We start from the raw sequence: 20,611 nt of genomic DNA, 5'->3' as shown, positions 1-20,611 counted from the left end.
CAACAGTGTGTAATAAATAAAATCATCTCATTTTGTATTTCTGGTGTGAATAAGTAGCAATTATTCAACTATTGCCCACCATCCCTTGTTTCTGAGCGTGGTGAAAAAATTGTTCACATTTCTAAAAAAGTTTATATTTCATGTTTTCAATGAAATTCCCTAAAATCAAATTAGAACTACTCTTATCATAGTATAGGCTAGATGCTTGTTCTTCTAATTATATATGGGTGAGGATGTCTTTGTTTAGTGTAGTCGAAAACATGGGCAACCCAATTCTCCATTCCAAAGGCAAGGGGTTAACAAGGAATTTGAGACAGGCATGAGTCCTAGAAGCAAATGGTAGGCATGAGTCCTAGAAGCAAATGGTAAAAGCTTCTTAAAGTTCAGTTCACTATATCTAGGCACTACCATAAAGAAACTGTAGTAGAATATAAAAACCATTAAAAAAAGGAGTATACCCTAAACCCTGCATTCCAAGATCTTTCATTGTTATGTCATGGAAAATAAAATTTGTGAGCAAAATATTGATAGATATTTGGAATCATAAACAGCCTCATTTAAGAAGGAAAATAATAAAATCTCATAATATCTCAGGGATTAAAAATTTACTTTTTTCAAGTAAACTCCAAACTTCTAAGTTAAAAATTTGAAGCGTGTAAGTCATTGATGGAATTTATGTTATTAGTATTACAATTTATATTGATAAAGGTTTCTGTGATCATTCTTTATAAGTACTAATCCACTTCAGGACACACAATCAACCAAAATAAGAAATAGAACAAGAACCCAGGGCTGAAGAGTTTTCAGGAAAAAAACCAATTTTTTCTCATTTATTCTGTGTAGACACTCACTGAAAGAAGTTATACTTCACACTGGATGACAACATACAATAATTAAACTAACATATTATTTATTTCTTCTTTTAGGGGCTGATGTTATCAACTTTGATGGTCATGTTGTGTTACCATATAGATTCAGAAACAAGAAGATGAAAACACTGAAAGATGTCATTGCTTTGAAATTTAAAACCTCCGAAAGTGAAGGGGTAATCTTGCACGGGGAAGGACAGCAAGGGGATTATATTACTTTGGAACTGAAAAAAGCCAAGCTGGTCTTCAGTTTAAACCTAGGTATGTCCTGACTTTTGGCACCATTCTTTTCATTTATTAGTCTTCCCATTAGTTAAATACTAATGGTCTTTAATCCTTAAAATGTAAATTACAAAAAGAGTTCACATTATATTGTCAATCCAGTTTTAATTCATAGTGGTTGATATATATTGATATACTTCTTCATTCAAAAATATGTATTAAACACCTGTACTCTGCAGGTACTATACGAGCATCTAGGATACGGGGGTGAAAAAAATGGAGTTCATGAAGTTTATGACACAGTGGGGGCATCAGACACTATATTATCTATTATTATTTTTATAAAACAACTAAATCCAAAGAAATGACTTCAAATAATGATGAGGAGTGTGAAATCAACTAAATAGGTTAATATATAAAGGATATTGCATAGGCAAGATGGATCAACATTAGAATATGTAGTGAAGAAGGTCCTCCCTGAGAAGATATTCATGCTGAGATTTCAGTGATGACAAAAACAAGCCCTAAAAATATCTGAGAGAAGGTTAATTGAGAGGAGGGAATCACGAAAGACTAAGACCTGACATGCTCAAGGAACAGGAAAAGGCTGGTGTGGGTATTTGTAATGAGTAAGTAGGATAAAAGATGAAATCCAAACATTGAGGATTGTTGAAATACTGTAGTGTCCTTTAGGGCGTGGTAAAAGGTTTAGATATTATTTTAAGAACGGGAAGCTATTAGTAGGCTTTAAACTATAGCATCATGATCTTATTTTTTTTTAAAGTACTGAGACTTCTGTAAGAGAAAACACTTGCATCAACATGAGAGTCTGGTACAGTGAGAGACAGCGAGAGACAGCACTGCTTGCAGAAGGTGGCTATCAGTGGAGATGTAGAGAAATTGATCCACTTGGGAGATGATTCTGGTGGTAAATTCAGTATCATTTGTAATGCTTTGGATATGGAGTAAGAAAGAAAGATAATGTATAAGGGATAATCCCTAGGGTATGGCTTGAGTTCCAAATGGACATTAGCACCATTTTCAGAAATACAGAAAGCTTTATTTTCTCCACAGAGTTTCTTCTAATAGAGAAGTATTAGTTTTTTCCAACAGAGGAAGTCTAGACATCTGTTTGGATATGGTGCATTTTAGTTGCCTATTAGGCATCAAAGTTGAGATTTCAACTAGGGAGTTGCATGTATGAGATTAACAGGAGAAGATACTACATGGAGACTGAGGAGAAGTGGACAGGGGATAGGAGGAAATACTAGTATGTGGCATCACAGAGACCAGGGAAGAGGCGGTCCACTGTGTCAAATTCGCCTAAAATGTCACTTAAGAAGACAGAAAACTGAGGTCACTGTTTGGCAACATTGTGGTTACTGTTGATTTATTCTCAGTGGAATAGAAAGGACAGTCATTTTATTGTCATCAGTTAAGAAAAGATGAAAGGTGTGGGAATGAATATTTTAAATATTATCAACTAGAAATGAAGGAATCAGAAATGATATGTTTACTGGAGAATGAGATGAAACTCAAAGAAGGAGTTATTGTTTTGTTTTGGGCTTTTGTTGTTGTTTTTAAGTGGACAATCCTAATACATGTTTGGTTGTTGATAATGTAGCTCAGGTTTACTTAAAGCTAAAGGGAAGATCCACAACACAGATACTGACATTCACAGTTACAATTCATGCAAATCAACAGTACATTTATCCTCCTCTTGCTTGCCTAAAAATTTCGGGATTTATGCAAGAGTTGTTTGAAGGGCATCATATATTCTGTTTTATTTATGCTGCAGTGACTTTAGAATTCTATAAAGATTTTATAGTCTATAAAGATTATAAAAGACTTCATAATCTTTATAGAATTCTTTTATAATCTTTTAAAATTCACATGTTAAATGCATCCCAATGGAAAGCTATAGAACTAAAAATTAGAACACAAAAAGAGATCCTGCCTATTTACTTTCCTTATCAATATGGTTGTTCCAACATTCTTAAATATGGCTTGTGTCCCTTATATTAACTTTTATTACTTTGAAAATCAAGATTATACTAAAAATTAAAACCAGTTAGTTTTTTGGTTGATAATACTTGCTATAGTATTGTCTTGCTTGATAATACTTGCTATAATCTTGTCTACAAAGATTTATCTTTTATTATAAAACTTTTCACATTCAAAATCTCTGATAGAAATAATAATTTCTATAACAAAAAAGAAAATTATCCAAAAATGCTGATTATATAATTACACAGAAATATTTTAATTTTTATATTAAAAAATCATAAAATGAAAACGCCTGCCCAAACCTGGGAAAATGCAAATGTCAAATATAGAAGTTTAATGTCATTCATGAATAAAAATTCATTCCACTCTGTAATAATACCAAGACTTTAGGAGGAAAATATTGCCAAGAAATATAAGGAAAACTTGTAGAAGAAACATTATAAATAATCTATAAACACCAAATGCTCAAACTATCTATAAAAGAAATGTACAATAAAATAACAAGGTTCCAATTTTTTCAAGTAAATAAAATTTTAAAATGATAGTACCTGTGTTGGTGAGTTATGTGACAAAAAGGATTCTTTGTACTGTTCCTGAAAATATTTCAAGAAAACAACTTGATAATGTATCTTCAGATATTTTTAATTCTTTATATAAAGAAATAATAAGAAATAACTTTAGGATTTAAGTCCAAGGACGTACTTTGCAATACTCGTTACAATAACAAAAATTGAAAGAAATAAAGCTTAACATATAGAAATAAGTGGGTATGTGTTTAAAATGTCTGTGAATAATTTAGGGAATACTGTACAGCACTAAATGAGAACCGTAGGAAAATATATCAATATTTTTATATTATATGTATTATATAATTATATGTATATATAATTAAATGTTATGTAAATGAAAAATGTCTGGAAGGAAATAGACCACACTATCTTTAGTGATGGAAATGAGTGATTAATGTTTTACATATTAATTCTTTATAATATTCTCTATTTGTAATATTAAACATGTATTCATGCATTACCTGGGAGAAACATATCCCTAAATAGTTTTTGAAAAACAGGTTCAGTAGAAGCTAAGAAAGAGGGATGGGGGAAGAGAAACCAGAAAACCAAAAATAAGTGCTTTATAAAAACATGCATGCTAACACACGCACACACACACACACACACACTCAGAGCAATTGGCTCATATCCAAAGACGTTTATTTTTCCAAACCTTTCTCCTGTTTTTTTTTTAAAAAAGTGAAATGTACAGAGTAGCCTTTAAAAGCCACTGGGGCTTGTAAGAGTGTGACATTACTGTTCTGAAACAAGAAGTGATCATATGGCCTCACTAAAAAGATCACTACCATGTCATTATTGGAAAGCAGTTTGTGTAGAGTTTTATTGACTAGAATTTATGACAGCGATGGAAACACATCCACTCAAATATCCGCTGTCACTCTTTAATGCTGTTACCTAAATATCAGGCACGTGAGTCGCTGCTTAGCCTTCCAGTCTAAATATTTAAAGTAATGAAACTGAATGTAGTCTTTCACTTAAATTTATTCTTTCTTTTCTTTCTCCCTGTCCCACCGCCAATGTACATACACAATCATAATGACAATCACAGGGCAACATTTGATTTCATCACCAAAAGGAAAGAAATTTCATCTGGGAAATCCATAGAAAATGTCAGGTATAGGCATATTAGCATCCTAACTGTGAAAAAACGAAAATAATTTAATTCTTCAGTCAATTGTGTGTTTCTCTGACTTCTATTATGCTCTTTATTCTGAAGCAATATTGTATTTTTATAGCATTTAGCTTTGCCTGACCATCAAGAGCAATGCTTGATTAGACAAAATAAAAAATGGTAAAAAATATGTAAACAGCATCCGGAGATGCCTTTAGTAAACATTTCAGATTCTCACAACCTTCCACTCTTATTTATAGTCTTGTCGCCATGGAGATCTTATTTCAAAACTGGATTAATGCTGCATATATAATTTTGCAGTTTTTTATTTTAACGTATAACTTGGGTAAACTTTCCATGACATTAAATATTATACTGATTATGGCTTTTGGAATCAGAAAAAAAAAAAAACCTGAAAATTGTCATGCTGTGTTTTCTTGACCAATAATAATAACAACAACGATAATAATAAAAAAAGTAACAGGTGACATTTAATGAATGTTCACTGTATGTTAGGAAGTGTGTAAGTTCTTTGCTTGTACTAATTAATTTAATCCTCACAGCAACCTTGTAAAGCAGGTACTATTATTCTTCCCTTTTTACATGTGAGGAAAGAGAGGCCCAGAGAACTGTCACCTTGGCCAGGATCATGGAGCAAGCCAATGGTGGAACCAGCATCAGAATCCAGGCACTCTGGCCCCAGAGCCCATGGGGCACTGACTTTATAAAGAATCTACCAAATTTAGCACAATTCATGGCACAGTAATTGAAAAAAAAAAAAAAAGCTCATGTTTTTTAAGGGAGCAGACTTCTTTCTGTCTTTAATAGCTTTTATGTAGTTTGAACATACAACTGTTTTTAGGTGTAGTTACACGTTGGTTTTCCCATGTTAACTTCAATAGACAGAGCTTTAGAGAAACGTCCGCCCTTGGTGTTGTAGATGAAAGGTCTACTTCGACATAGGGTCGTGATGGCTTTGCCTTGTTTCTTTTCCATTCACGTGACTCAGGAAGCAACCAGCTTGGCCCCATATATGGCCACACGTCCGTGATGACAGGAAGTCTGCTGGATGATCACCACTGGCACTCTGTGGTCATTGAGCGCCAGGGCCGGAGCATCAACCTCACCCTGGACAGAAGCACGCAGCACTTCCGCACCAATGGGGAGTTCGACTACCTGGATTTGGACTATGAGGTAAATTTGAGGATGTATAAGTTGTAATGCATCAAGTATCCTCAGTTTCCTACTGTCTTGTTGTATTATTGTTAATCATATACCTTCCTATACCATTTTCATTTTATCCTCCAAAGAAAACTTAACTTACAACTTGACAACCTAATTTGTTAATATGTCATTTTATTTATTTCTAAATTATTCTAAATGAGTTCTTAAAACATGTTTTAAAACTTGACACCAAAATAACATACTGATATATTTAAAGAGAAGGACCATTTATCATGTTATCATGGCCATTTAACAAAACCACAATAAATTTAAGTTGTAATCTTTCCTTTGGTAGTTAATTATAACATAAATCGCCTGTTCTTGATGATGTACAGTATATTATGTACATAGGATTGTCTAATATTTATTACAAAATATTGAATAAGAAATCCTGAGTTCTGGTATATGTTAAGTCATTGACAAGTTCTGTTTTCTCAGATATCATTGTCATAAAAGAAATAAAAATTCAGAATATTTTAAAGAGCTTGTCCATAAATAAAAATATTTTTTTACCTTCCAAATGATCAAAGATTAAAAAATAATCAATGATCATATTGTTGCCATAAAAAATATATATTCTTATACTGGTAGGCGTATCAAGTTTTTTAATTATTTGGAGAGCAGTTCAACCTTAAAGTGTCCATCAAAAATGTTAATCATAAATAGGGATAAAAGTTCTGTAAGAAGATGTTCATCACTGGGGCACCCCTATGAGTTTGCTGTGCCATCTCCATGTGCCTTGGCCCCCAGTTTTGAAATTGCAGATATATACATATACATATATGTATGTTACTGATATCCGTACATAAATCTTTTAGAACATAGAATGTGCTTTACCATAACGTAGTAAGTGAAAAAGTCAGGATTTACAACTGTTATTTTCTTTATATGTTTAAATAGTTTCTAAATTTTCTGTAATATAAATATATTACATATATTTCTGAATAGAAATTTAGAATAGAATATGCCATATAAACTTTGATATAGAGACTTTATTAACATTAAAATAAATCTAAGGATATCAGGAAATAATTACTCCTCCAAACATCTCTTTAAAGCAAAGATGATGGTTGAAAGGGAAAGAATGTGAAAATCCCTAAAATTTCTATCTTCTGTAAATTAATATGAATCTTGACTTATGTGGCTTATCTCCTACTGTAGGAGAGAATTTAAAGATGAATTATTCATTCTCCATTAATAAACTTTGAAGTACCATAGAAGAGGTGAGAAATCCTGGAACATTAGTAATGGGCAAACACAATTCCAATTTTCAAAAACAGAATTAAAAATTGGGGGTTATAGACCCTTTGAGTTTGCGATGAAATCTATGACTATGCATGCACACACAATGCTTTCTATGGGGTCAGCAGTTTCATCGACACTTCGAAGCCCCTCTGGATAGAATACCATGTTTGAGAACCTCACCTGTACACTAAAATGCCTGAGACATATTTGTTAGAGAGACACAGGAAAAAAATTTTAATTTACTGGAAAGAATGAGGAGAGAATCAACACATTTCTCTTTGTAGAGCTACTACCTGATTACTTTCCTCAGATCCTGCAGTTATTGGCAAAAGCTGCAATGCAAATGGTTGGGCCTACCTTTATATCTCAACATGTTTACTTGAATATAAAGGGATTCTCTTGGCTTATTTGTTTAAAGAAAATTAGGGACTATAGTAGAATCGGTCTCTCAGTGTTTTTGCACACATCTCCTTGCACGAAATGGCTCATTATGACTAACAAAAGACACACCTGTTACTCAGGAAATTGCAAGGATTTTAGGAGCTCTGTGCCAGGAACTGGGAACAAAGACCAAAAATATTTATTATACCACACCATTATTCAATATTTCCATCATGTAGACAAAATAAACGTAAATAACCTCAAGAGCATACATGATAGGAAAATGTAGACATGAGTTCTGAGTAGTTATTAATTTTTTGTTTAATGTATTGAATTTAAAGCTTATATAATTTAATTTTTAACAATGACTCTAACAGTCAGTTCTCATGAGCCAGTATTGGCAGGATCCAGCACACTGCTGCCAGTGGTTAATTAAATAATACCTAGCCTCATTCCCGGGGATATATTGATACATCATAAAAGAAGCAATAGAAGACAAGTTTGTTCCTTTGACATAACTCAATTTGGGCATTTCTCGGGGGGGAGAAGCCTTAACCGTTCACTTCACTGACCTCTCTGTAGCTTGTTAAAAGTGAGCAAGTCACCATTGCAGTCAAGCTGTAGCTACACGGTGACCTGAGAAGCGTGCAAGGGTGTACAGAGGCAGTTCACTTCATTCTTCCTCCTCCAGCCAGTGACCACACAGGGCAGGACAGCAGACTGGTGTTTGTCCTGGCTTCTCTCCCTTCTTTATCCAAATGCCAAGATACACCCACTTTGGATGTTATGCCCTTGCCTTTGCCATACGGCCCTGCTTGGAAAGTAGAGAAATGCCTTTCCTTTGTCCATTGCAGAACTGGGCTAGGATTTTAGAAACCGTTTGGGATTTTTAGAGAATCAACTGCATGAGCTCAAATTGGAGCCATAATTCTGGGTTTGAATCCCTTTTTGCCCCTAACTGGTTGTGTGACAGTGGTGAAATCACATTCCCTTTCTATAAAGTGAATATAATAGCCCATTGCTCATAGGGTTATGTGAGGAGACAACAGGAAGTAATAGAAATCACCACATATATCAGTTATAATTAATAAGACTGAACATAACAGATACATGTTTATTCCTTTCACATAAAAGGAGCCTACAGGCAGGTAGCCCTGGGCTCAAATGGCAGCATCATGGTCATCAAGACCACAGTCTGCTTTTATCCTGCTGCTACTCCATCCCCTCTGCCAATCACTCCAAGATAGTCGCTCATGTTCCATTTTGCATTCCAGACAGTGCGAAGGAAGGGAGTGAAGAAGACTGTGCCCCCCCATCCCTTTAATTATAGTTCTTGGAGTCACACACAACCCTTCCACTTAAATCTCATGAGACCAAAACTTGTTCAAAGAGGTTGGTAAATGCCATGTATTGTCTGGGGAGCCTGTGCCTAGCTGAAAAACAATGGTTTTTTCTTAAAGAAGGTGGGAGAAAGGACACTCAGAGGTATCTAGCAGTCTCTGCCACCCTTTGGAAACTCTTGGTAGCTAACAAAAATGTCAGTGCAATTCCTTTTTAGAGTCAACGTTGTCATTGAATGGCAGTGCCATTCATAAGGCAATTGTGTGAGTCATAGCAATATCAGATTATTAATCTAACAACTGCAACAGTTTTTTTTAACCATGAGAATGATTACAATATCAGAACGTGTTTCCTTTTATTGATGAGGATACATAACAAGAAACAAGTAGTGAGCACCTAATATCAAATGATGAGTTACATTAGGAATTGGGATTTGAACCCACATCTCTTAATTGTAAGGAATCTGGTAAATTGAGCCTGTGATGCTTCACCAGGGTACCTTCTATAAGGTAGGACATGAGCCAAGGGTTGTCGAAAACAGAGAAACTGTAAGGAGTGTGTGAATCATCATCCGGAAGGAAAATGAGAGTCCCCCCATAAAGAAACTATGCACACAGAGAAGGAATAAAACAATAGTTTTAACTAGCACTTAGTAATATTATTCAAAATGTGATGCTGCATGTCATTAAGGCTGGAAGATTTTATTACTGGAGCAGAAATTGATAAAATGAATTTTAGATGGGAAATACAACACTCCATTAAAGTATCATTAATTCTTACCTTTGTTATTAATTACATGTGTATAGCACCTAATAAGTTCAGTTCAATGCCCCTTGAAAATATTTTCCTAATCTATTTTAGAATACTCTATTATTCATTTTGTAGTTTCCTTATTATTTTTTATGTATTCTTAGTTTTTCTCTTTTTCTTCCCATGTTTAAAATCTAAGGTAAATGATATATACAGCTAACTGGTATTAATACATTTAATTTTATTTTAAGTGAGGTTTTTTGGTTTTTTATACTGTCTCATAAACCATCATTAATCTGTGCTTTTTCCCTAAAACCAGTTCAGCGTTTAAAATGCATATACACACTACTGTCTATAAAATAGATAAACAACAAGGACCTACTGTAGAACACAGGGAACTATATTCTATATCTTGTAATAACCAATAATGAAAAAGAATCTGAGAAAGAATATATATATGTGGATAACTAAATCACTTTGCTATACACCTGAAACTAACAACATTGTACATTAAAAATTAAAAAATGGTTAAAAAATAATTTTAAAAATTTAAATTTTTTAAAAGTAAAAATAAAATGCCAAAACATAAATAACAGAAGCATCATTTGTGTCTTCTAAAACCCAAATATCTCTGCTTTATATATAAAATATGAAGTCTTGACATTGAAATATGTCTTTCATTTTCAAAACTTTGTAAGAAAAATTGGTAATTTAATAATAATTAAGAGAAATATATCTGATTTATATATCTTGATATTACAGCTATGATTAATAGATTCATTCACTACTAATTCTTAGCAGTAAATGTCATTGGCAATACATAATTAAGTATAATTTTGTATTATATGAAATTGATATTTAGTACTATAATTTGATCAAAAATATGTAGAAAAATATATACTCTCTTTTTATAGGCAATGATTGCTTAAGAATCACAGGAAGGAGCATTGACCTTATTCCTTAGGACCTAGGAGACCTATAATATCTTTAAACCTGTACTTCTCAAATTATAGCCCCCCAAATCTGAAGATGTTCCTAATCAATGTTGCAATTAGACTTTTGGAACTATTTTCTGCATTCAAATAAGACCAATGAATTTTTTACTCTAATGGTCATTAGACTATAATGTCTAAATAGGCTGAATACAATTTTCCTTGCTTTTGCCTGAAGTTTTATAAACTTAATATATTAATGCTGGTTATTTCATAATGGCTAGAAGCATTTATTGATAGTATATTTTTGAATGATAAGCATAAAAATGTATTCTTAATATTACTTAATAAAAGATACTTGCTGTGTAAAATCTTTTAAAACAGTCCTAGGAAAATTGATAAGCTGTCTTCTGTGTATTAAAATGCTAGGGGTTGTTGCTATTTTCTTGTTCAAGTTACAATCTAATTTTCAGAATTAATGATAATTAGCATATACTTCAATAACAACATAATTTAATATGCAACAGACTTTGGAGGCAGAAAAAAATGTCTGTATATATTGGTTGAGATAAAGATAACTGACCTTGGATCTAATAGTAGTTTTGTCTAATTTATTGTAAATGTTTTGTTTTGTTTTTTAAGTTGAATACAGTATGAATGTTGACATTTTGTCTTTTTTTTTCAAAGATAACCTTTGGAGGCATACCTTTCTCCGGTAAGCCAAGTTCCAGCAGTAGAAAGAATTTCAAAGGCTGCATGGAAAACATTAACTACAATGGCATCAACATAACTGATCTCGCAAGAAGGAAGAAACTAGAACCCTCAAATGTGGTAAGGTTTTTCACCCCCAAAATATTGGTTCATAGAAAAATCAAAGAAATTTTATTGTGTCTGGACTGTTAATAAACAACAGCATCACAGCATTTATCATCAGGCTTGTGGTGAGTTCAACCATATAAAACTAACTTTAGAGTTACCTGAAGATATGGAGATATTGAATTTACTCTGAGAATAGATACCAGTTTTTGAGTTAAATTAACCAGAAATAGACAATAAGTTTGATTCAGATGGGGCCCAGAATTTCAGCCCCAGTGTTTCTGGATTCCCCATGGCAGAGGAACAGGCATACCTCATCACAGCCTTTCAGCAGCCCTTAAATCGGCAGCCTCATGTTTCCAAATGTCACATCATATATAGCTCTGCATGTCTTGATTATGATGTAATTCAATATTTTAAAAGTTTTAAAACCAGGAACTTTATTATATTTACTTCCATGTTTCCAAAGTTAATTCACTCAAATATGTAAAGAAATAAACTTCTTGTCAAAGCTAAACATACCAAATATTATGCAATTAAATAAAGATTGATTAGATTGGATAGTGAAATCTGTGACCCAGAAGCTCACAGTGGTCTTCTCTGACTCTGGTGTGAGTGTTTCCAGGTTGAACTATTTCAAGAAGGAGAGTAGAAATCAAAGAACATGCTAGCACACTTGCGTTCCTACGACACCATATAGGATCACTACAAGACATCAACTTAAAAATCTGGTATGGGTTCCTTATGGCTCTGCAAGAGCAGGAGTTTCTTTAAGCCCAAAATGTAATTGAGAAGAGCCTGGGAATCCAGAGATCCATATATTTGGGAGCCAGTGGGAGTGGATAATATAATGAGTATTTGTACTGTGCTCTAGAAGACTCTGGTCTTGTTAACCCAAACTTGAGTCTAGGGTTTTCATAAAATTACTGGACAAATGGATCAGGCTGGATATAAGAAACTATAAAATAATAATTTAATGCAAAATTTTTCTTTACTAATTATCTTTCTTAAAAATAATGATGAGGGCTTCCCTGGTGGCGCAGTGGTTGAGAGTCCGCCTGCCGATGCAGGAGGCGCGGGTTCGTGCCCCGGTCCGGGAATATCCCACGTGCCGCGGAGCGGCTGGGCCCGTGAGCCATGGCCGCTGAGCCTGCGCGTCCGGAGTCTGTGCTCCGTGACGGGAGAGGCCACAACAGTGAGAGGCCCGCATACTGAAAAAAAAAATAAAAATAAAAAATAATGATGAATTTATACTAATAGTTAAAAATTGAACTTTGGAGAAATTTTCTCATAAGATATATTGACTGTAGAGAAAAATAATAATAGCTCCATGTACAGGCAAAAGGCACTGTACAAGACCTGTTACATTTATGGTAATCTAAGAACAATACTACAAGGGAGATATTGTCATAAACATTTTGTAGATGAAAACTGAGATTTAAACTGGAAAAATAACTTTCCCATAAACATAGACTGTGGATTCACAGTATCCGACCCCTGAGGTCATGGTCTCTTTTCCAGGCTGTGTTATTTCTTATCTAGAGCAGTATTTATACATAGCCTATTTTAAGTTTTGGATAAAATGGCATCAGAGTCCTTTTGTTTCCTCAGAAATTGTTACTTAAGATAGAAGGGTACAGAGTCCAAATCATCATAATACCTTTTCCATTATTTATACCTTTAAGAAGTAATGTGTTATTTCTGCCCAAACCTCCCAGTTGGTCCTCATATGTATTAATTAGGTACCCAAACTACAGAGAATTGCACTCCGGGGACTCATTCCAAAATCAGCTTTAACCACAAAATATATATTGTGCTTATAAATGCTATTTTAACTTGAATAACAAAGACATTTAGAAAAGCATGAATTATCTATAATTATGTTTGTTAAAATATAATGAGCAGACATAAGAAAGGCTTTTAAACAAAAATATACCTATGTATTAAAAGTTTAGGCAGTATAGAGGCAAGCTGGACATTTGCAAGCAGCTCTACAGAGGCAAATATTTACGTAGGAAATTTGCTTTCAAAGATGTCAGGTGCTGATATTTCAGTGGAATTGACTCAGCACTCATCCTGCACCCCTCTCCATATACACACCCATTTCCTCATTATACGGTGGATCCAGAGTCAGCACCATTACTCAGAAAATACCTTTAACTTTGTGGGGAGACAATCCCCACAGCACAGGCATGCAGTCATTTATGACATCTCAGTTATTATGCACAACCAGTTCTTTTCACCGGGAAAAGTAAGCATTTAAAAATAATCATCTGTGAAGTCACAGTGCAAATTTCATTTGAATATTAATTCAGAGAGACAGCCTAGCTTAATGTACTAAAGTGGAAGAGCTATGCATCTAGGGACAAATGTGCGGTGTTGTTAAACAAACAAACAAAAAATGAAGTGAAAATGTCTCCAAATCATATTCCTCAAGATATGGTGGGTTAAAAAAAAGATGGAAAGGGCTTCCCTGGTGGCGCAGTGGTTGAGAGTCCGTCTGCCGATGCAGGGGACGCGGGTTCATGCCCCGGTCCGAGAAGATCCCATATGCCGCGGAGGGGCTGGGCCCGTGAGCCATGGCCGCTGAGCCTGCGCGTCCGGAGCCTGTGCTCCGCGACAGGAGGGGCCGCAGTAGTGAGAGGCTCGCGTACCGAAAAAAAAAAAAAAAAAAAAAAGATGGAAGAATATGTAGATTTTCATATCTTTAAAAGGAAGGTACTTAGATACTAGAATATAAAACTCAATGTATTTGAATAATAAATCAAATTTCCTTGTACCAAATAGAGGGGGTGTGAAGGGGAAGGAGGAAGCTTTAATTACTGCGAGTTTTCTTTTCCTTTTGTACATTCATGTCACTGTTTGCACAAACATTAATGTGTTATATATGCACACTTCATGGGAATTTATTTATTTTATAAATTTATTTTATTTTTGGCTGCGTTGGGTCTTCGTTGCTGCACACAGGCTTTTCTCTAGTTGCCGTGAGCGGGGGCTACTCTGCATTGCAGTGCGTGGGCTTCTCATTGCAGTGGCTTCTCTTGTTGCGAAGCACAGGCTGTAGGCGCACGGGCTTTAGTAGTTGTGGCACACAGGCTCAGTAGTTGTGGCTCACAGGCTCTAGAGCGCAGGCTCAGTAGTTGTGGTGCACGGGCTTAGTTGCTCCACAGCATGTGGGATCTTCCTGGACCAGGGCTCGAACCCGTGTCTCCTGCATTGGCAGGCGGATTCTTAACCACTGCACCACCAGGGAAGTCCTTCATGGGAATTTAAATGAGATTTTTGAGTTGAATAACAAAATAATCTGAGATAATCACAATCATATTGATGCTAAATAGTTAATTCGTATATATTAGGTATTGAGATAAAACCCAAGAGTATTTGCCCCATAATAGTTTAATAAATAGCAACCGAATGATCATAGTTCCCACTGAGACCAGATTTATATGTTAATAAACATTTGACCAAGGCCATCCAAAAGAGGACGAAGGCATTCCCTCCCTGGCTAATACAGCATCGGTTGTGGGGGAGGGAAAAGCAGCTCTTTGCTGTCTTCAGAAGGTCCAGTGGTCCACACCCAAGCCCACCACACAGGGACACATCCATTCCATAGTCAGCCCATCACATCAGGCTGTCAGTCTCTCAATTCCATGATGGATGGTGTTTGTATGAATCCCTCAACTTGGTAGCCAACTGCCATACCCTGCTAGCTATAGCAGGAAGGACATGCCGAGGTATCCAATTGCTGCATCCATGTCACACTGCTGCACATGAGAATTTCACACAGGCTCAAGTTCTGCTTTGAAATTTGTAAAACTGTCGCTTTGTCTACTGTCTTCCATGGATGCTTATTTATTCTACACTTTCCTTAAAGCATGCCCTTCTGTTTTCCAGGGAAATTTGAGTTTCGCGTGCGTGGAGCCCTACACGGTACCTGTCTTTTTCAATGCTACCAGTTACCTGGAGGTGCCTGGACGGCTTCATCAAGACCTGTTTTCGGTTAGTTTCCAGTTCAGGACTTGGAACCCCAATGGTCTCCTGCTTTTCAGTCATTTTGCGGATAATTTGGGTAACGTGGAGATTGACCTCACTGACAGCAAAGTCAGCGTTCACATCAACATCACGCAGACCAAGATGAGCCAGATAGATATTTCCTCAGGTCAGTGAAATCTATTCAGTGTTCGCTCCTGAAACTATCGTGATTTCCACAGCTTAAGCTCTGTTGTTGCTGTGTTGGCGTCACATGCTTGTGATTATGTTTGGAATCAGACTTTTGAGGTACTCTCTTAGCTGCGCTGAGTGCGGATTGAATGAGGGAAACAGAACCTCGCTGAGATGGTGAGGGTGGGCGAGGAGGAAAGTTGGTTGAGACCGTCTGAAATCTTCCTTTTTTTTTTTTGCAAATGCTTGTTCATTTTGAATAGAGCAGTGGATACTCCTCTAAGTTAATGTTATATGTTTAAAAACAAAGAATGTTTATTTGATTAACATAAGAAAGAGTAGTTTATCTTCTGACTTTATGGGCATTCAGATAGCTTTTACTATTAGTAATAAGACTATTGATTTAATTATGACTTTAAAGGTATATTCTACTGCTTGAATCAAAAGCTCAAAGTGATCTTGCTAAATTTGTACAACGTGTCAGAAAAAAAGGGGGGTGAGTACAAACAGGAATGACAGGAGATATGTATCGACTGAGGGCAGACTGGCCTGGCTAAGCAGAGTAATTTTTAAACTTGACATGGTCGTGGTGTGATAAACTGAGACTTAGGTAATATTGTTGTTATTTGAACAAACTTGGCGACCTTGGAATATTCCTTGATTATGATGGTGCAAAGAAAACTGAGATTGCAAAGTGAGATGTCATAAACAAAGAGAATAATGTATGATATGGGACTGATAAATAATTTTTAAAAATCACCAAATTTCTCTAGATGTTTCTTGCAATAGGTGTTTAAATAAGTACTTATTTTAAGTAAAGAACTATTTAGAAATGGAAGACAGAAGGAGAAAGAATGTTTCCTGAGCCCCTTACAGATGTACCAAATACTAAGAGAGGAAGTTCATAACAGAAGTCTCAACTGTGTGACTGTGGACTCTGATTTCTAAATATTCCGTATTCACTCGTGACACCATATGCACACACCTGACACAGTTGCTAACATGTTGTATGATTTGGTCCATCTCATTTCTCTTCTATGCTATCAGCTCCTTGAAGGCAGAGGCCATGCCCCACATATACAGCAGCACCTGTAACGTAAGAGGTGCTCCAGGAATGTTTGAATTCAGCACTGTGGCTCCTTGAACACAGAATATCTCCTGCTCAAGGATAGGTGTCTTTTCATACAGTAGGCTGTGTGCTTCTGTATGGCCTGGCTTTGTGGACTCTTACTGAAAAGGAGTCAAGGAAGACAGGAACCATTATGTCACAGATGTCTCTGAATTATAGAAATCAAAAGCTATAGTGAAATACCTAGATGTTTACTTTTTCTTTCTTATGTTGTTAGTTTTGCTTTCTCCCTGAATGTCCAGAGTCAACATGATTGATCACCATATTTTATCACTACTTCCCAGTATAAATCCACCTGGAGAGATTTAGAACAAATAGAAATTATCTGGAGAGACCAGAATAACACATAAAACAAATACACATACAACTATTTACCACATTTGAGAAATTCCCCATTAGACTCTGTTATGTTTAATGATTCTTTTCTAATGCTTAAACACATAAAAATATAAGGATGAAGACCTCCCTTCTGGCATTCACTGAGCAAACCCAACCACTTGGTGGTTTTCCACATAACAGGAACCATTATAATTAAAAGAATAGGATCTTAAACATAGTGATTAATAGACATTTACTAATTTAATCTGGTCTAATTTAGGACTCCAAGATACTCTCATCTGTTTTAAACTGTGTTTATTAAAATATAAAAGAAAGAACAAAGGAATCCAATATGCAATAACTAATTTACCTTAATAGATTTGCTTAAATATGATAAAAGTAGACTTCAGATGTTTTTGACAATTTAGCTAAGAATCTGTGCAAATTAAGGAGAACAGATGTGAAACCCCAAATTTTATATAGCCTCACTCTTATATAGTCCACAGAAGATATTTATGTTTCAAAGATTTTCATTTTTTCCCGTACATGGAACACACTAATATTTGGTTCAACAAAGGGAAATCATTCTGTGTTATATATACCCTGTTCGCTTATTGTTGAAGTATAGTTGATTTACAATACTGTGTTAGCTTCAGGTCTACAAGAAAGTGATTCAAATACAGATTCTTTTTTAGATTCTTTTCCCATTATAGGTTGTTACAAGATATTGGATATAGTTCCCTGGGCTATACAGTTAATCCTTACTGTTTAGCTATTTTATGTGTAGTATGGTGTGTCTGTTAATCCCATACTCCTCATTTATCCCTCCCCTCCCTTTCCCTTTTGGTAACCACAATTTTATTTTCTATGTCTGTGAGTCTATTTCTGTTTGGTAAATAAGTTCATTTGTATTATTTTTTAGATTCCACATATAAGTGATATCATATGATATTTGTCTTTTCTCTGACTTACTTAGTATGATCATCTCTAGGTTCATCCATGTTACTGCAAATGGCATCATTTCATCCTTTTTTATGAATGAGTACTATTCCATTTTATATATGTACCACATCTTCTTTATCCATTCATCTGTCAGTGGACACTTAGGTTGCTTCCATGCCTTAGCTATTGTAAATAGTGCTGCAATGAACATTGGGGTGCATGTATCTTTTGGAATTAGAGTTTTTGTCTTTTCCAGATAAATGCCCAGAAGTGGGATTGCTGGATCATATCGTACTTCAAATTTTAGTTTTTCAAGGAACCTCCAAGACTCTTTTCCATAGTAGCTGTACCAATTTACATTTCCACCAACAGTGTAGAAGGGTTCCATTTTCTCCACACCCTCTCCAGCATTCATTGTTTGCAGACTTTTTGATGATGGCTGTTCTGACTGGTGTTGTTTTGATTTGCATTTCTCTAATAATTAGAAATGTTGAGCATCTTTTCATGTGCCTGTTGGCCCTCTGTATGTCTTCTTTGGAAAAATGTCTATTTAGGTCTTCTGCCCATTTTTAGATTGGGTTGTTTTTTTGATATGGAGTTGTATGAGCTGTTTGTATATTTTGGAAACTAAGCCCTTGTTGGTTGCATCATTTGCAGTTATTTTCTCCCAGTCCCTAGGTTGTCTTTTCATTTTGTTTATGGTTTCCTTTGCTGTGCAAAAGCTGATAAGTTTGATTAGGTCCCATTTGTTTATTTTTGCTTTTATTTCTTTTGGCTTGGGAGACTAATCTAAGAAAATATTGCTATGATTTATGTCAGAGAATGTTTTGCCTATGCTCTCTTCTTGGAGTTTTATGGTGTCTTGTCTTATATTTAAGTCTTTAAGCCATTTTGAGTTTATTTTTGTGTATGGTGGGAGGAAGTAGTCTAACTTCACTGATTTACATGCAGCTGTCCAGATTTCCCAACACCACTTGCTGAAGAGACTGTCTTTTCTCCATTGTACATTCTTGCCTCCGATGTCAAAGATTAATTGACTGTAGGTGTTTGGGTTTATTTCATTGATCTATATATCTGTTTTTATGCCAATACCATGCTGTGTTGATTACTTTAGCTTTGTAGTATTGGCTGAAGTCTGGAAGGATTATGCCCCAGCTTTTTTCTTTTCCCTCAGGATTGCTTTGGCAATTCTGGGTCTTTTGTGTTTCCGAATAAATTTTAGGATTATTGTTCTAGTTTTGTGAAAAAAATGTCATGGTTAATTTGATAGGGATCACGTTATATCTGTGGATTGCTTTGGGTAGTTTGGCCATTTTAACAATATTCTTCCAGTCCAAGAGCATGGGATATCTTTCCATCTCTTTGAATCATCTTCAATTTCCTTTACCTTGGAGGTGAAAGTCTTATACACTGAAAACTATATCTACCCTATTCTTATCAACAGCATGAGCACTGAAGAATGAAAGTCCTATTTTACTTCTTTTTTGAAATAGCTTGGTTGCAAAAATGTAGGAGATAACGAAAATCTAGAAGAATAAAACACCGATAACATGTTGTTCACACACACACACACGTGTGTGCTACTTCTAAATAATAAGTTCTGTAGTCCAGGATGAAGGTAAGCCATTTGGTTGAAAAGCCATCTTGGAAAATATTGTTCTTTGGTGATGAATTCAAAATAAATTCGATAAGTTAGCGACTATTCAATATATTATTCACCCTCTCGCATTTTTTCCCTCTAGGTTGTGATTAATTTTTAAGTCTCATTAGTTATTGACTATGACTTGTAAAAATTAGTCAAACTCTGAGTAACCTTGAATTTGCAGAGTGGGTTATCTCTCTGTGAAAATATTTTCCAAGTTGCAACATCAACTTTCATAAAACATTCCACTACATTTATTTCTATTTAGAACAGAGGTCACTGACTGGTGAATATATATTTATGCATTACCTTTAACTAGGAATAAGTGCTAAAAAGAAAAAAAAATGCTGAAAGGGTCAAATGGATAACATCTGTTCGCTCTGAGAATAATTTTCATTTTAACTTTCATATCTACTACCCTGGGAAAGGTGGACCTAGAGATGATTTTGTACACCTGAATTGTTTCTAGCTTTATTGAGGTGTGATTGACAAATTAAAACTGTATATATTTAGGTTGTACAGTGTGGCTGTTTTAAAGATGTACAATGTGATGTTTTAATATACATGTACATTGTGACAGGATTACCACAAACAAGTTAATTAATACATGTATCACCTCACATAGTTATCTTTTGTGCGTGTGGTGAGGACACTTAAGATCTCTCTTATTTTGTATTTAAGTATATTATGCAGTATTGTTAACTATAATCACCATGCTGTGCATTAGATACCCTAGAACTTTTTCACCTCCTGACTGTGAAAGTTGGTACTCTTTGACCAATATTCAACAAGCCCCTGGCGACCACCATTCTACTCTTTGATTCTATATGACTTCTAGTCTTTTAAGATTCTACATATAAGTGAGGTCATACAATATTTGTCTTTTTTGTCTATTTCATTTAGCATAACATCCTCCAAGTTCAAATGATTTTGATCAAAACAGTGAGAA

General features: G+C 35.0%; 1 protein-coding gene across 1 annotated transcript in view; it reads left to right on the top strand.

The window, feature by feature from the left end:
- CNTNAP2 (contactin associated protein 2) overlaps nt 1–20,611 on the top strand; it is a 2,098,245-nt gene that overhangs the window by 907,397 nt on the left and 1,170,237 nt on the right. Inside the window, exons 6-9 of the mRNA XM_032643309.1 lie at nt 927–1,130; nt 5,791–5,975; nt 11,342–11,485; nt 15,365–15,629. Of these exons, the coding sequence (XP_032499200.1) occupies nt 927–1,130; nt 5,791–5,975; nt 11,342–11,485; nt 15,365–15,629 (798 nt within the window). The remainder of the gene's footprint in view (nt 1–926; nt 1,131–5,790; nt 5,976–11,341; nt 11,486–15,364; nt 15,630–20,611) is intronic.

The sequence above is a fragment of the Phocoena sinus genome, chromosome 9 (assembly GCF_008692025.1).
Source record: "Phocoena sinus isolate mPhoSin1 chromosome 9, mPhoSin1.pri, whole genome shotgun sequence".
Classification (NCBI taxonomy): domain Eukaryota; kingdom Metazoa; phylum Chordata; class Mammalia; order Artiodactyla; family Phocoenidae; genus Phocoena; species Phocoena sinus.
The sequence above is the reverse complement of the archived record's forward strand: the minus strand, read 5'-3'. Positions and strand labels throughout refer to the sequence as shown.